Source organism: Rhipicephalus sanguineus, chromosome 5 (assembly GCF_013339695.2).
Source record: "Rhipicephalus sanguineus isolate Rsan-2018 chromosome 5, BIME_Rsan_1.4, whole genome shotgun sequence".
Lineage (NCBI taxonomy): Eukaryota > Metazoa > Arthropoda > Arachnida > Ixodida > Ixodidae > Rhipicephalus > Rhipicephalus sanguineus.
The window spans coordinates 138,401,760-138,419,286 of record NC_051180.1 but is presented as its reverse complement, the minus strand read 5'-3'; the positions used below and the strand labels follow the sequence as shown (position 1 = coordinate 138,419,286).

General features: G+C 45.3%; 1 protein-coding gene across 1 annotated transcript in view; it reads right to left on the bottom strand.

The window, feature by feature from the left end:
• LOC119394270 (F-box only protein 28) overlaps window positions 1-16,696 on the bottom strand; it is a 46,540-nt gene extending 29,844 nt beyond the window's left edge. The window contains exons 1-2 of the mRNA XM_037661553.2: window positions 16,525-16,696; window positions 5,337-5,483 (exon numbers count right to left, since the gene is read on the bottom strand). Of these exons, the coding sequence (XP_037517481.1) occupies window positions 5,337-5,468 (132 nt within the window). The 5' untranslated portion in view covers window positions 5,469-5,483; window positions 16,525-16,696. The remainder of the gene's footprint in view (window positions 1-5,336; window positions 5,484-16,524) is intronic.
• Between the last annotated feature and the right edge of the window lie 831 nt (window positions 16,697-17,527).

Here is a 17,527-nt window from a genome sequence, read left to right as displayed (position 1 = left end):
ATGAACTGCGTTGTAGCATTCAGGTACGAAACCAATCATATCAGAGGCAGTTGTTCCATTTAAGCAGCAATTCCATTTAAGAGATTTCCATTTACTGAGAGCCTCCTCTATAGTATTGTAAATTTCAGGGGTCTCAGGCAAGCACATTGAGCTCTGTGTGTTGCCATTGAAATGCTTCCATGGGGCTAGCCCAGTGATCCCAGCTATTGATCCCCTTTCATTAAACCCCTTTATATATATATATATATATATATATATATATATATATATATATATATATATATATATATATATATCTACAGTCGATCCCGGATATATCGAATTATTGGCTATATCGAACATTTGAGAAATCCCCTTGAATTCCCATGCAAAAGTATGGGGTTGGTGTGCACGTATATCGAACTCCCGCACAGCGAAACATCCGCTTTATCGAACGCTGCCCCGCGCCGAAGCCCAGAAAGTGAATTTTTCCTAACAACTATTGATCATTTTTCGGCCGCGTTCTTGCGTAAGTTCCAATCCCTCGTCGCGCGCAGGTGACGAAATTGCGTTGCTCTAGTTCGTTGCGCAGCGCTTTGTCAGTTCACCGGTATATTTGACGCGCGGTCCGCAGGTTTTAACGCATGGGCTAGTGTTTTTCAAAGAGGCTGATTGCCGAGGGCACCAAAATGAGAATTCGAAGTGACTTGGCAGCCTTGTTGTAACGTTTGCATTCCCTTCCTTGTCTCTTCGCGCACGATAGCATGCGGGCCCGCAAAGCATGGCCTTCGAGATCCGCAACCTTGTGACGTAGTTTTAGTGTTTTCGGTTTTAAAATGCTAATCTCAGAGGCTACGCTTGTTTTCGCATTTCTCGCCAAAGTGGCGGCTGCCGTCTGCAAAGCCACAAGTGCCATCGGTATCGCCTACAAGTTGACGGTGGAGAAATGTTTCTTCGTGCAGCGTTGTCTCTTCCAGAATGTGTACTTTGCACTTTGTTCTTGATAAATCGTCATTCGGGAGTCGAATTAAACATTGTCCCGCTCGTAGCGATAAAAATCATGACCGGTGCTTGAAACGACGTCAAGTAAAGCACCGTCGTGCACTGCTTCCTTACGGGCCTTGGTGCCAGGTGACGACTTTGGGCGCGTCATGACCGCCGACTATGGCGTAAGGTGCGTCAGTGAATTTTGCGGCTTCGCGTTTCCGGGCGCCGTATCGGACGGGAGCACAGCGAGTGGCTTTATCGGTGCAGATAACGACGTAGCTCTTTCTGACTGCATCGATGCCGAGATCATACGTGACGTTGCCGGTGCTGCGGAAATGGACCCGTGCGGTTTGAAGATGCCAGCCGCCGCTGCCACCGCTAAACCCTTTACCGCGCTACAGAGCTCGCATCAGCGTCGATCACGCTGTTGTGGCGGAAGGTGCTGAATTTACTTATTTGGAAAGCTTATATAATATTGACGATGACTTGATGAATTCACGGCGCGCACGAAGCAAGATAAGTTGACGGGACTTTTTTTCATGCGAAATAAAGTGCGCTAACTTGCAAAAGAAGTTCTTGCCTTGTTCTTTAGCATATGTGAGCGAATCGTCATGTTCGCGCTTTTTACGATTTCAGAAAACTGTGTCGAGGCCTGCAGTGCTTTAATTAAAGCCTTAAATATGCATATTTCGTATTTCGAATTATCGATATATCGAACTATTTCGCGATCCCCTTCGAGTTCGATATAATATATATATATATATATATATATATATATACACACAGTGAAAGCTCGTTAATTCACACCTCATTAATTCAAAATTTTGGATAATTCGAAATGGTCGCCGCAGTCCGGTCCGCAGTGCATAGGAGACCATGTGTAAAACGATTCGTTAATTTGAACAGAACTTGCCGCCTCTACGGATAATTCGAAGCACGCGCCGCCGAGCGTCATCATCGTCAAACACTAGTGGAAGCTTTTACGGCCGAACGATAGGTGGCACGACCGCTTTTCCGAGTTTCAAGTGGCCTCCGAGCGAAGGGCGAGCAAAGTATGGCCTCCGAAATCCAGGGAGCAATTTTTTTTTTTTTTCCGTAGCCCTCCCGCTATCTCAGCGCCTGGCGCCATTTGTATACGCGGGACCCGTGGGACGCTGAGGAGTCGGCGGAGTAGTCCTAGCAGTCCTAGGCCGCACCCGGCAGCGTCACTTTGTTCCTCGAGCACGTTGTTCGTTCACGCCGTCAAGCCGTCTTATTCCGCATCGTAGTTGCAAGATGCCGCGGGGAAACTACTGCGCGAAGACTGTCAAGGAGAAGGTGGAGATTTTGCGAGAGGTTGACCAAGGGAACTCGAGCAAATACGAAATTGCGAGGAAGCACGGCATACCTCCGAGCACGTTGTCAACCTACATACGCAACAGGACGGCCATTGAAAACGCCTATGAAGCCGAGGATTTTAGCGCCAGTCGAAAAAGGCTAAGGACAGCGAAGTTCCCGGAACTGGAGTCGGCTTTGATTATCTGGGTTAAAGAAATGAGAGCCCAGAGTATCGCATTGAGCGGCCCTATCATCATGGCCAAGGCAGCCGATTTCGCCCTGCGCTTGGACATTGAAGACTTTGTCGCCTCCAAGGGATGGTTTCATCGTTTTAGGGAGCGGCACAATCTCGTATTCTGCACGTTATCCGGCGAGGCAAAGGAAGTGGACGCCGAAACATGCGCTACTTGGAGAAGCGACACCCTGCAGCAGTACTTGGAGAGCTACTCACCACAGGATGTGTTTAACGCTGACGAGACAGCGTTATTTTTCAAGTTGCAGCCAGACAAGACGATCACCTACAAGGGAGACAGCTGTGCCGGCGGCAAGCGCAGCAAAGAGCGTGTCACTGTTCTGGTCGCCGCAAATATGACCGGTACGGAAAAGGTCCCCCTTTTTGTGATTGGCAAAGCACTCAAGCCACGGTGCTTCAAAAACATTCGGTCACTGCCGACGGAGTACGCCGCAAACAAGAAAGCCTGGATGACAGGTGACCTATTCAGGAAGTGGCTACTGAAATTCGACAGGCGAATGGAACTGGGCGGCAGACGCGTTCTTCTTGTCGTCGACAACTGTTCGGCGCACAAAGTCGACGTTGAGCTGAGAGCAACAAAGTTAGTGTTCCTTCCAGCAAATACGACTGCGGCCCTACAGCCAATGGACCAGGGTGTGATAAGGAACATCAAGTGCTTTTATAGGCGTCACATGCTGGAGAGAATGATTTTGTGCGCGGGCGACAGGAAGGACTTCGGCATTACGCTGCTCACTGCCATGCACATGTTGGTGCGCGCATGGGAACAGGTGACCGCGACCACAATCGCAAACTGTTTCCGCCACAGTGGATTTGCAGCTGGAAGTGCGCAGGATAGTTGTGACGTCGACGTGGACGGGGCTGAGGAGCTCATGCCAGTGGCATTGCGCGACACTCTTCGGGGCGTACGTTTTGCCGATTATGTTGAAGTTGACACCGGTGCATCGGTGTGTGGTGCCCTGACTGATGAGGACATTATCGCTCAAGTAGCCGGTGCGCAGCCTGTTGCTGAAGAGCCAGAAGGTGAGGAAGACGAAGATGACGAAGCGCCTGTGCGCCCGTCAGCTTCTGCCGTGATGGAGGCACTTAATGTGGCGCGTCTCTTCTTGAGCTTTGAAGAGGGTGAAGAGGATTCCCTGCGCCGCGTCCGCGCGCTGGAACAGAGAGCCGCAGCTGTGGCATTCAGAGAAAAGAAGCAGATGGTCATCACCGACTTTTTTGGCCAATAAATATTTTTCGTGCCCCCACCCCCGAAATCCACCCATTTTTGCTCACTTTCATTATTTCGAATTTTGTTGAATTCGAAATTGCTCAGCGTTCCCGTGGAATTCGAATTAACGAGCTTTTACTGTATACAGTCGCCGACCGTTTATTTGGACGCCGAAAATTCCGACATGCTCGTTTATTCGGACACCTTCGCGGCACCGCCACTCGTCCCATTGAAGTAATGTAAACTCACGACTGAAAATTCGGACGCCCCACAGCCCGCCGTTCGATTTTTCGGACTCCGGCTGGCTGATAGAGTGCGACGTTGAACGCCATAACAAGCCGTCAGCAATGGTTACAAAATTTTTACTAGGTTGCCAGCACTGAAATGTTGCACTGGCTATAACTGGAGATCGTGCCAGTGTCAAAAATCCACGCAGAAGTTACAGATCTCGAAGGCTATGTTTGTTGGCTACACGTAACGCTTGCCTTTAGGCTTTAGCCAGTCACGTATCCATTGAACGGCTACCACGGCCAAACAGCAGGCCAAGCCAAGCCAAGCTTGGAATCGGCTCTGTGCGGCGTTTGAGGCGAATGACAGCGCGTACGAGTACGACGCGGATCCTAATTCGGACGAAGAGAGTACAACAGATTACAGAAGCGCTGCAACATCAACTAGACCAACACCGTTTCGTTTTGGCGTGTGAGGGTTTGCGTTCTCATGTTTCTGTGGCTAGGCCTGATCTGCATCCCGAGCTTTGTGTCCTGCTCGTGCGAGGCCTGATCTGCTGAAATTGCTCCGACGCTGCCCGTTCCATGTGCGCCGTCGGAACTAAAGAAACGCGGCAACTACAAGGCCCTGACGATGGCGAAAAAAAGCGGCGATTATTCACCAGGTGGAAGTTGCTGGGGAGTTTTCGCCGAGTTGGGCGATGAGATCATCCGTCAGCTACTCGAACCAGCGCATGTGGACAGTGACTGCCGTGGTGACGCACCTCCCACACCACAGCCATCAAATGCGGATTTAGCGTAGGCTGTTGCAGTGCTATTGCTGACCCGCAGGGGTGGCCAAACATTGGCTGAAATACAGGCCGACTTGGTCGCGCGTAAGCGTACATGTGTACAGACGCGCACTAACAAGTTTTTTCCGGCCGCTGGGCCAATAAAAGTGCTTTTTTCTGGTGAATCCTTTTTTTCGGACTCCCAATTATTCGGACTTTTCAGCGGTTCCCGCCGAGTCCGAATAAACGGTCGGCGACTGTGTGTGTGTATATATATATATATATATATATATATATATACACACACACACACACACACATAATTAACAGTATTTTAGTACAAGAATGCATAATTTAAACTGCCCAATCACGTATACGTTTTCCTTCCTATGCATCGTGTGACAGGCACACCTGCAAAATGTGTTCACACCAACTGATCTTTGTAAACAATTCTACGGCAAAAATTCCAGCACAGTATGAGCACACTGCAAACATTGTGCCTAGAAGGATTCATAGGTACTAGTTTACTCTCGATTAAATAAGCCAAAGAAGGTAAATGTTTTCACAAGGTTAGCCAAGGTTCCATGGCTGCTTACCATGCGAGTGTTGCTAATGGTCGCAAAGTTCGTATGCCGCAATATCTTCTCGATGATCTCGGAGGGCAGGTCAAGCAGGTTGGTGCTTGGTCCCTGTTCATCATCCTGTGCGTACGTGTCGCAGTTCTCCATCTTTTCGGATGAGCACTGTAAAAAAAAAAAAAAAGGCAATCATAATCATAGCTTAGTGAATAATGAAAAACTCTTCCATGTCAGCCCTGTGCAATTGAAGAATAGGGCAGGTTGTCAACCTCTTCACTAATGAATGAAGATGTAGGCAAGAAAAAGATGCAGTTTGCAAAATCTTATTTTCATGTGGTTTCAAAAAAGGAAAAACATTGCAAATAAAATCTCATTTTCCAAGGACAAAAATTGACGTCCCCAAATGGGGACATTAGTTGCAAATATGGCAAGAACACTGTCGATAAATGCGAATTCTGGCTTTCATTGTTCCAAATATATTTTTTAATGATTCCCAAAGACCAACAGAATAACTTTTGTTCACGCTACTTTGTATGCAAAAGAATTCCAAACTTTAAGCAGTTAGGTCTATGCAGCTGTGCACTACACGGTTTGCCCACCGCAGTTTTTTGTTTGCACACCAGCCGCCAATGTTGATTTTTGCAGCTCACTCTTGGACTATGAGTAAAAGGACACTCTGGGTGACAAAGGCGTAAGTTCCCAATAATGCTGAGCAGTTTGCTGTTGTGTAATTTGCTTAAGAAGTCATGTCCACGAACGTAGACGCAAGTAGCGAAGAGGATAATCGGAGTTTTGCATTGCTTTTTGTATTTGTTACGAACTGCATATTACTTCATTTATGATCAGAGAAGTTAGAGAATATTGAAGTGAGAATTACATTTTCATAACAAATAAAGAATCACAAGCACAGCCCTGGAAGACAAGGGTACTCGTTCATTACTTTACAGACAGCAAGTGCAGCTACGGTTAAAATGATTTTTTTTTATTCACTCAAAAGACAAGCATGGGCTAAATAAAGATGGTAAATTAGTTCTGCAGAATACCACAAGATCGAGGATGGGTTATGAAAGCGAAAATTGGCATTCACCAATCTGTAGTACAAAGCTACGAGGAAATCCAAGTGGACTTCTCAGAATGAAAAAGCTTAGTTGGAAAAAGTTTGTCCCAGTCCCCCCCATGATGATCAACTAGCCCAACAACAAGTTTTACTAATGATGTTGACCTTTTTGTAAGTGAATAGAGTTACAGAAGTATGCACTGTTTCAAGATACAACCATTTCAATGCAAATAAATAATTAATCAATCTACTGGAACAACAAAAAAAGCATCAGTACAGCACTGCATCATATGATGGCCAGATACCGTGCATTGCTCACCCCTAGAAAAATTCATGTGAGAACATAAAGCAAGCAACACATGTATGTTCAGAATACCCAATATCCAATGTTTGTGTTTCTCTCAGGTGAAACCTCTTGCGGCAAGCAGCCTCCATCATCACCAGCATCATCCTATTGTATACGATTCGATATTATATTGGCAAATTTTGTAGATTGGTCACCCCAACTAACTCTCTGCCATCCATCCTTGACCATTTCTCATCTCTCATCGATTATCTGTGCTATGCGTTACGTGGCTAGCACAAACACCTTCTTTTTTTTTTCTTTTTTTGCTTAATGTCAACTAAAATATTGTCGATCCCTGTTCCCTGCTCCATTCTGCTGTCTTCCAATCACTTGATGTTACATCTATAATTTTGTACTCTGCTGCATGTTGTGTGGCCCTTAACTGCTACTCAAGTTCCTTTGTTATCCTCCAAGTTTCTGCACCACATGTTAGTACTGGTAAAATGCGATGGTTGTACACATTCCAGTTTAGGGACAGCAGTGAGTAGACAGTCATGTTTTGGGAGTGCCTGCTGCATGCGCTCTGGCCAATCCTTATTCTTTGAGGGATTTTCTTTTCATGAGTTAGACCTCCCTGTTAGTAAATGGCCCGTAGTTGGGTACAAGGCAGGAGAGGCCTCTCCTAGATGGCCAAAGTGCGGCAGCAGATTGCCTTCACGACTAATGAAATACAGGGTGATTCTTTTAGAAATGATCTATTTCATTAGGCTGTAGTTTCGTTATAAAGCATCCGATTTTAATGCGGTTTGCGGCAAAATATTCAGGAAGGATGAAAATTTAATGGCCCGACCCATTTCTTTTTGTGCTATGCCGGTAAAAAAGAGAATAAATAAGAAATGATGAAAACCACAAAATGCTATACAAAGAGCGATGGCTAGTCCGGCGCAGCGATAGCATCAGCCAGCAGCGGCAGAAGTTGGCGACATATGGTTCACCACATTACACTGACGGGAAAACCAAACACACTTATATACCACACCCGTGCCGCGTTGCCTTGACGCATGCACATTTGTGTGCGCATAGTGTCCCTCTTGTATGGAATTCCCTGGTTTTGGTTATTTCTTATTTATTCTTTTTCTTTCAACCTTGCACATCAGACACTGGAGCGAGCCAATAAATTTTCATCCTTCCTGAATCTTTTGCCGCAAGCCGCATTAAAATTGGATAATTTGCAACAAAACTACAGCCCAATGAAATAGGTTAGTTATAAAATAATCGCCCGATAGTACCACTCATGTTCTCAGCCACATTCTCTGTCTCCAAGGTCCCATGCTCATGACATCAGTCTAGAGTGCGGCCATTGGTGCAAGCTTGTGTGCCTATGAGGGGCAAAATGCTGCTGCCTTCCAAAGTTGTACCAGACTATATAGCTATAGGCCTAGTGCGCTGCAGCTTTGAACCGAACAGGCAGCGCCACCGGACGGCCGCGGCGGAAAACTTAGGATTGTCGTTTGTTGCTCCCTTGCCCGCAGTCATGGTAGAAACGCATGGCTCCTCGCCGAAAGGACGTAAAAACGTCGCAGAACTCCGGTAATTTTCCGCACTTCTGCGTGCATGGCTGGCACAAAAGCTGTAGGAACACCGTTCGGAAGCAACTAGCTTTAAAATTCTGCGGGTTACCTCAGAAGTCGGACGAAAATGAAAGACTACTCTACCGCAGCTGTGCGGGGCTGCGTAAGCAACGCCTCGAATTCCGTCCATAAGTGTCCTCACTCTCGTGCTTTTTTTTTTTTCGCCTTTTATAACTTATTTTAAATGTATACACAAGCTTACAAGGTCACAAAGAAATAGGAAGATAGCAGGCTGACAACGGCCACCTAGAGGGGCAATGTGCCTGTCTGCGTCTTCTGCTCTCACGCGTGATTTCTCGCCAGCCAGAGCGGCGAGCAGGGGTAGCCGGTGCGGAATCAGACACAAATTTGCCGCGTCCTCTTCATTGGGAACGAAAAGAGTTCGGTATGGCTCAGCACACGTAGGGCACTGAAAAATCAAAAGCTCACCTCCACTCGTACGTCGTAGTCCATGGTTTTCGATTGCACTCTGCATTTCCCAGTGTCGGAAGACTCGATCGCGCACATCAATTCTTCTTTCAGACGACACACCGACCACTCGCGTGCAACTTCGTACCAAGCGACCAAGAACTCCTTTTGAAACACACATTGCAATTTCAATCCTACGGAAACCGCAGAACAACACACAATCGTCGCTTCTTGTCCTCACGTTCACGCGCGGGCTGGCGATGCGCTTTCCTAGCAGACGACAACCAGTGACGAACTGATGGGCGCTTGCAGGCTCACTGTCTGTAAAGTGTGTGCGCTCGCTCGCCTGTGTGTGTGTGTGTGTGTGTGCATTGTGAGCGTGTTTGTGTGTGTGTGGGGGGGGTGATTATCTACTGTTCCCCGCGCGGTGACCAAGGGACAGAAAAGAACTTGTTTCCGGCGCAAGCAGCTGTGTTTTGTCGGCTTTTTCTTTTTTTGGTAGGGCTCGCAGTTCGGTTTTCAGCAAAAAGACGGACAGAGGGGGGCCTGTCTCTCTCGAATGGCTTGAGGCAAAAAGGGGACGAAGTTTTGTTGAATGCTTACGTTAACAAGAGTGGCTGCAAGCTGGTTTTTCGGCTACAGCTTTAAACGGCTGTAGTTTGAGAGGTTTTTCAGACAGGAAAAAAAAAAAAAAAAAACAAACAAAAATAAACATAAGTTAGCACAGCGTATTTACAAACGCAGACAGAAAAAGAAGAACTACGGTGGCCGTTCTTGGAGAACAGCGGCCGCCGCAACCGTAGCCGCCGCCTTGAAACAAGCGGACGGGCCCGTAGGCGACAATCCTAACAGCGCGCCGCTAGCCCAATAGAGGGCGAGAGCAGTAGCGCCACCATACCAGCTCACGAGGTCTATACACCTACTCTTTGCAGATTCTAGGGGCAGTTGCTAATTGTGAGCTTTGCTTCTTTCGCCAGACTAGTGAGCATTATCTTGGTCTTCTCCATATTCATTTTTAGCCCTACTTTAACCTTTTGCAACACCCATTACAATCAACCATCTATAAAGGCGTGAAATTTACATAATTTTATGCTAAGGTTCTGGCCCAAACTCGAAGAAAGTGGAAGTGTTAGAATAGATCATAGTGTATTTTACAGCAATTAATTGTAATTACAACACTGATAAATATCCAGGCAGTCACGCTATATCACTTCATAAACTGAATTCAACTACCCACTCAAATTACATGCAATAGTTGCTTGCTAACAGCGAGCATTCCTAAAAAGGTAAAGATATTTCAAAATTCCTGCCAAAACGACCCACTTGCAATGACTCATTAAACATGGTACTGCCTTAACCAAAGTGATCGTACACAGCAAAATATTTCACTCGGAAGTGATATAAAAGAACAAGAATGCTCAATGTCTACAAATGTCTACAAATGAGGATGCCCGTGTCGCAAAGGGTTATTACTTTCTCAGTTCAAGTCCTCAATAATTTTTTGCAATTCATTGCCATCAATGCTGATGAGCACAACGTCATTTGCAAACCATAGCTTGCTGGGATCTTTGAATACTTCTTGTAAGCATGCAGTCAGAAGCACTGGAGAAATATCTCCTTGCCTGATCCTTCTCTCAATCACAATTCTTTGCTTTTCTTCTTAAGAAGCAAGGTCGCATTGAAACCTTTGCGGACATTAGTTTGATATTTACCATTGCTTCAGGTACTCCTTCGTGACGAAATCCTTCCATGACTGTTGGTATCTCTACGAAGTCGAATGCCCTTTCGTAGCCTATGAAAGCTATATAAAGGGTTTTGCTGTGCTCAAAAGGTTTCCCATTTCACTGATTGATCACAAGGTTGCGATTCATTGTTGAGTACCGCTTCCTAAAACCAGCTTGCTCTCTAGGTTAGTTAAAGTCAAGTGTTTCTCTTATCCTATTCAAAACTAACTTCATGAATATTTTGTACAATACTGAAAGTAAACAGATGAGTCTACAATCTTCCAAGTCCTTTGTCTCCCTTCTTATGCATTAATATAATGACATCATCTTTCTAGCTGACTGGTTGGTACATTTGATCTTTTAAGCCATTGTGTGCAGTGTGCCGCAAGCTTCTTAAACTTAATATCCCGTCCGTCTTTCATCAAATCAATTTTCATGCCGCCTTCTCTGACCACTTTTCTGTGATGTACATCTCGTAGCATTTCTAACCTCATGAATAGTTGCATGTGAAACCTCAACATCCTGTTCGACTTTGATTGGATGGGTTGGTTGGATGACTAATATGCAAACTCTACAGTGCAGAATAAAAGTCTTCCGTCACATCACTATGCCATTGAAATTGCTAACACTGCTTTTTCTTCTAGTGCGCACATGCTGATCCTCCTTACACAGTTTCTTTTTAGCCGTTTCGATACTCCCATCTTTTTTCTTACGGTTGCTTTTATCTCTTTCACTTTGGAAGTCGGTATGTTACCGAGCTTACTCTGATCAGGTCTGAGAGTTCAACAAATTCTATTTTATCCCTTGAAGTGGTCGCTCTCATCTGTTGTCATTTCTTTATTGTCTTTTGTTGTTTGAGGGATACTGCTTGCTTCTTGCCTTGGTGCATTACATTCAACTTCAACTGCTGCTTCAGAAATCAGTCTGTTGCCATTTCCTGATTCTAAGCCACCATACTTGTAATGACAGGCAACCCTGAATTCATCCGTTTTTAGCGTGACTAGGTTGAAGAGATGAAAAATTCTTGGACATGGGATGTCACTGGAGCCATCATTACGACAAGCGGTCTTGTCTTCTTCAAGGCTGCAGCTGGCTACCTTAGCGCATGTAGGTCGGCCTGTTTTTTAGTGGTTAATTTTGTTCTTGCTCTCTTCACATTGAGGGCAATCCACGTCCTTGCCAACCTATGATCACTACGCCTTGCCTGTTACTTCTACATCCTGCACTATTTCTGGGTTACCGCATAATGTAAAATCTGCTGCTTTGTCTCTCCATTAGAAGTTTTCCATGTCATTTTCCCATCACTGTGAACTTCAGGGCGCTGGCGCCGCCCATAGTATTTTCTTTTTGCGTGTCTTCTCGCGTTAAGGTTACATAGAGGTTTCGGTATTGAGGATTTGTGATTTACTAATATGACAAAAATAGTTTTTTTCATTAGTGTCCCTCTAACAGTCTGGGTCGCTTCCGGCAGATCCTAAGGATCCTTAAAATGTTCACAATGATGAAGTTTCGGCGCTTTCAAATGGCAGGATTGGTATGGCTGACTGCTGAAACAAGTGGACTGCGCACACATTTTCATAAGTCATGAGAGGTGCTTGTCCGATATGGACGAAAGCAATCTGCCATTGCTACCACTAACCCTCCTACAGTTTGAATACGTGCTGAAACACTGTCAAAGGCATGCGTCAGTAAGGTGATTTAAGTCTAGATAAAGGTTAGCGTGACTAGTACGCAGAAACAAGGCTATACAATCCCCTGGTTATAAAGTGAGGAAAAAAGATTATAGAGCAAAGGTTTGCATAGAACAGTGCAATCCTGGCTTCAGCTAACAGGTCCTTTCGAGGTTTAAGCAAATTCACTAGTTAAGAAGTTCAGTGGAGCAAAAGTGCCTAAGGCTATGATGCACCAGCTACGGGACGAATAATTTCGCTAGTAAATGCAGCATGCACTGCAGTACTTGAATCTTATTTTAAAACATCCGTTTCACCTAAAAAGCTGATCACATTAGCCAGAGGTACTAATGAACCATCCCCTAAAGGTAACATTGGGATGTGTAAGCCTTACAGTGTGCTGTAGCATTTCTGCCTTTGTTTTCCAGTATGTGGACATGCAATGTGCAGTAGTGTTGGTGGTTCATGACAGTCACATGCAAGCTGGCTCTAACTAGTAATGAATCCATGACCACACATTAACGCATTAACTCCTATATTGTTTAGGAAAACAAGAAAAGGGCATCTTCGGCTCTCTATGGGTGTCACAGCAGCATTGCGATGTGCCAAGACAGCCGGCCACAAACGTTGCTCGAAGGTGCTGATAAGGCTGGCACTAATATCATGAAATCTCGTGAAAGTGTAGCGAAAAGCCATTATCTTAGAACACCGCCCCTGAGCTGATACTACTGCCCACATTTATAACCCTGGCTTGCAGCACAGAAAAGAACAGCCGACTAATGCAAAAAATGAGCGCAGACATCACCTGTGCTATTCTGTGCTGAAGATCGGAAGTGTCACGGAGTGCTGACTAGCCTGAGCCAATGCTTTGATAAAATCTTGAAACGCCACAAAAAACTACCATGTGAAATTCAAACCCTTCTTGTGACAAAAACTTCCAGCATTCCAAAAGCATGTAACCATTTCTCTTTCTTTCTCTCTCTTTAATACAAACAACCACGTGGAGGGACAAGACAAAGGAATTTGCAACCAGAAGCGGAAGGACTCGCAACAGCTGTGGTGCTCTACTGGACCGAGCTACAGCAACACTAATCACTTCCACAACCATTTTCTCTATTCTTGGCTCGAGGTTGTTAGTGCATCTTTGCTGCCATATCAACAAGCAGTGAACCACAGCATACTTGATTGAAACAAATATTTGATCTCCTTTTATCTTCCCTGGTTTCTCTGTCGCCTTCAGATGGCAGCAGCTTGAATGAACACAGGGCTCCTAGCCACTTTAATTCATCTTCCAGATTCCAAGTGGTGTCAGCATTCCACTCAAAGGTAAGATGCACGTAAGCCAGCACCGATGGGCACAACTAGAGATTGACATTGTGAGCCACGCAACCAGTGACCTTGCCGACAAGACAACGTGGCTGGGAACATGAACATAAGATTTCTCTTGTCATGGAGACAACTGCCTGCCGCACTTTGGTAATCTGAATAAGTCCTCTCCTGCCTTCTTAGGTTATACATGACTGTTGCTATACATCATCTTTGCACAGACTCTAGGGCCTGGCTGCGAAATGTGAACTCCCGTTTTTTCCGCTGAGCCTCCTAACATTATCTTTGTCTTCTGCATATTTACCTTTATTTATTTGGATACCCTAAGGGCCCGGAAGGCATTCCATAGGGGGGGATTAATTGGAAGTGAAAGATACAGTCCCAATTCAAGCATACAGTAATTGAAAAAGTAACACTATCAATACAATGCAAATTGAGACGTTACTTTTACAGTGTCTCGATTCAGGTCATTAATCATTCATGTCGATGTCAAATGGCACTCAAGTTTATACTCGGACACTCACTCTCATTAATGCTCTATGTTATGCCTGTAAAGTGAGTGCATTATCAGTGTATTAGTGAGTGTGTATGTGAACCTGTGATTTGGAACATAGCACTACTCTCTTAGAGAAGCAAGTTGGCCTAGTTGACCTAGTTGGTATGTCTGACTACAGACATAACTAATTAGCACAAAAAAAACAACAAAAAAGGTGAAGGCAGCAGAGAAGGACTCAACACTGACACTACTGTCTGATGAGCTGCTGATATTCCATGGTCATTTTTGCTCCAGGTTGACATCAGCTGTGTACTGGATCCCATTTAGGCCAGTTAATTCCCACATGCCATTACAATCTTAAAAGATGGTAATGGTGTAAATTCTGCAGCAATTTTGTTTCCTCTAAACAAAACGCACTTTGACATTCATGAGATTTCTTTGCGCTAGCCAATATTACTTCAAAGCTGTTATTCCAACCTGAAGTCTTCTTGCATTAGATTCCCCTGATAATACATGCTTTGAAAAGCCATTGCAGGTACATTGAGCAGGCAAGAATTTCTTTCACAACGCAACGTCATACTGAAATACTTGGAGCATGTCTGGTATAACACACGCGTAGCAGTTGCACAGCTCATCTTGATCACACCGCAAACCACAACTAGACAAAGTAGAAGCCTAGGCAGCACATTCCATAGCACTGATTTATTCACAGGACTGCCTGATACAAGGCTGATGAGACATTCGTGAGACCTACGTTCAAGTGCGACGTTGCACAAGTCTCAGCTCTCGTGAGCACAACTTTTCAATAAATGTGGCGTTTAAACCTTGCCCACACGTACAAAATAAGGCCGAAATTCGCCGCTTTTACGTGGCAGAACTACCGTGTGATTGAAGACCCACCGTAGTAGGCGACTCGGACTTAGACCATCGAGGGTTCTTTAACCTTAATTTACCCAGGTGTTTTATTCGTTTCCGCTTGACAGAAGCATTTACGTAGGTTCAAGTGCTGTCTGGTGTATTTTTTGCAGGAAATAACTGTAGATACAATGAATTAACGAAGTGAACATCCAAGGAGGCTGCTTGTTATATGGGGTCAAATTCTCCCCACAACACTGAACGAATTATGTTCATTACCACAACTACCATAGTGCGATGATGTGCACAGTGATTTACATTAAAGGAAAGCCTATTCACACTCTGAGAAGCGGGAAATTGACGCTGTTTTTATCTAGCAGTGATATAAGCCCACAAGCGAAGTGAATGAGGTCATGCCTCTTTTGAACATAGGGAAGTGTATCGGGTATTTTCGATCGTAATCGAGTCTAATTGCGATAGAACTCCTATGCTGGCAGTTACACAAACTACAATAAAGAAATTCAATGCAGTTCGGTCTCGATCGCAAAATGCCCGGGCGACGGTACTATTATGACTTCACCTCAGTTCGTGCGAAACATTGAAAGCATCTATTCGTTTTCTGCATTATCAATGACGCACATGTGAAAGGAGGCGACGTCCTAAATTACCTAACAAGCAAGAGCAAAAAATTTTTTTGTCCGAGTGGACGAGATGATCTCGTAAGATGCAGAACAAAGAGCTGCGTTACGTAGCCCCCAACTGCGTGATAGGATCGAATCAGGGCCTCGACAGCAGAGGATACGATAGCGTAGTCTTGCGATTAGGGATGCGATTACCGTAGCGTAAAAAAATTAACGAGTGTAAATGAATGTTTACATCACATGCGGAATAAACGCTTGTATCTGAATAGCGGAGGTGGCTGATCGATAATCTACCTTGGAACCGCTCCGGTGCTTTGACGCGATTACCTTTTTTTGACATAGTGGAATACCACGAACAAAATCAGATATGGAAAAGCGGGTTAACAACTTTCACGCATATCTACAGGCCAGGAAGCGTATTATAATACCGGGAAGCTATTCCTGTTCTAATTTTATCGCGGGCTAGGTGACGTTCAGAAACGAAAAACGGGGCCACACGAAACGATACAGACTCGCGTTTCACAGAAAAATTACTGCGCACATCGAGAAATCTTGCTTTAAAGAAAACTGAGAGCGACTGACATCGGCTGCGATCGTTTTCGTTTCATTAATAAAGCTAGCAATCCGACGAGATATAGCCGACCCCCCCCACAAAATCGGTTCCCTTTGTTCGGCTGGCAAGCTTAAGCCGCACGATACCCGACATTAGACCTCCGATAAAAACCGCAGCCGCTTTCATAACTTTCCAATTTTTTTTCTTTTAGACAGGGGCAGCAATTTGGCTCTCTTGTTCGAAGGTCAGCTCGTTGGAAACTTCCAGGGACCTCGAGAAGCGGGAAACCGACTCCGTCAAAGCAGCACTGGGTCATCACAAACGCGGTCAAATCGTTTATTTCTTTCGAGAACATTCAGCTACAAATATCCCGCAAGATCAGCTCACAAAGAGTGTAGCTTTTAAAAGCCGCGATTTCTCGATTCCTCGACGTCTCTAGAGCCCGATCGAGACTTCGGAACGGCGAAGCCCGCTTGGCATCGCGTCGTTGTACACCCGAACGCAGCTTACGTAAAACGAAGTTCAGCGTCTCGCAAGCATGATGAAACGGTGAAAATACCTTTAGTGCACCGTCAGGCTTTATGAACCCATTTACATCTTCGCAGAGCCGTCTTCCAAGTGTGCCACCTCCACAGATTCGGTCCACCACAACCACAACCACGACTACCACTTTTCCTCAACACACCGAGCACCAAAACCAGCCAACCAAACGAGCGCAGCGTTATTCCATTGAAGACGTACTCAATGTCACGTGACTCAGCGAACCAATCGAATTGCTCGGAGCGAGAAGGAATAAATAATAAAAAGAAAACTTTTTTTCTTGTATTTGTGTTGTTTCTACATTTGTTTGGGCTTTTTATTGTTTAACCTCAATATTCCATACGGACTCCTCCATTATATTTCTTAGCCGTGTTCACGTTGCACAAGATTTTTCTCTCTGTCTTTTTTTTTCTTTGTTTATTTCGAGATGACTCGCTGAGACACCTACTTCAGCGTGTTGTGATTAAATGAATTTTTCATCAGTGTGCTCGGGGAGCGCTTGCCCGTTTCCCAAAATTTTCCACGCGCGGGAGCCACAAAACATCTACAAGAACATCGCAGGATAAAATGGGACAAATCCACCGAGAGGCGGGACGGAAAGGTTGCGGTCGTGTTGCTGGTCGCCCAGCAAACACGTAAATGCTGGGCAATATAATAAAACGTCCCATTGCAGTAGCCTGTTTTCTTCTACATGAAATGTGCTCTCGTTGGCTTCCAATAAATGACACACAATGGGAGAAAAAAACACCGAAAGCACTCGAGTCTTCACATTGTTTCAGCAGGGATATGAACGAGAAAGTAAAGCGCGCCTATCAGTGCTTGTTCTTCCATACAGTTTGCGGAGATAATCCAGCAGCGGATGAAGCAAACATGAGGCGACCGCGGCGATGAGAGCTCTTCGGACATTCTTCGGAGGCTTCTGTCCCTGCATGTTGCACATGTCTTACCAGGAGGGGGCGTGACGGCGCGCGCACATCCGCCGCTCCACTGGCTCCACTTTGGGGAGAGCGAGCAAGCAGCAA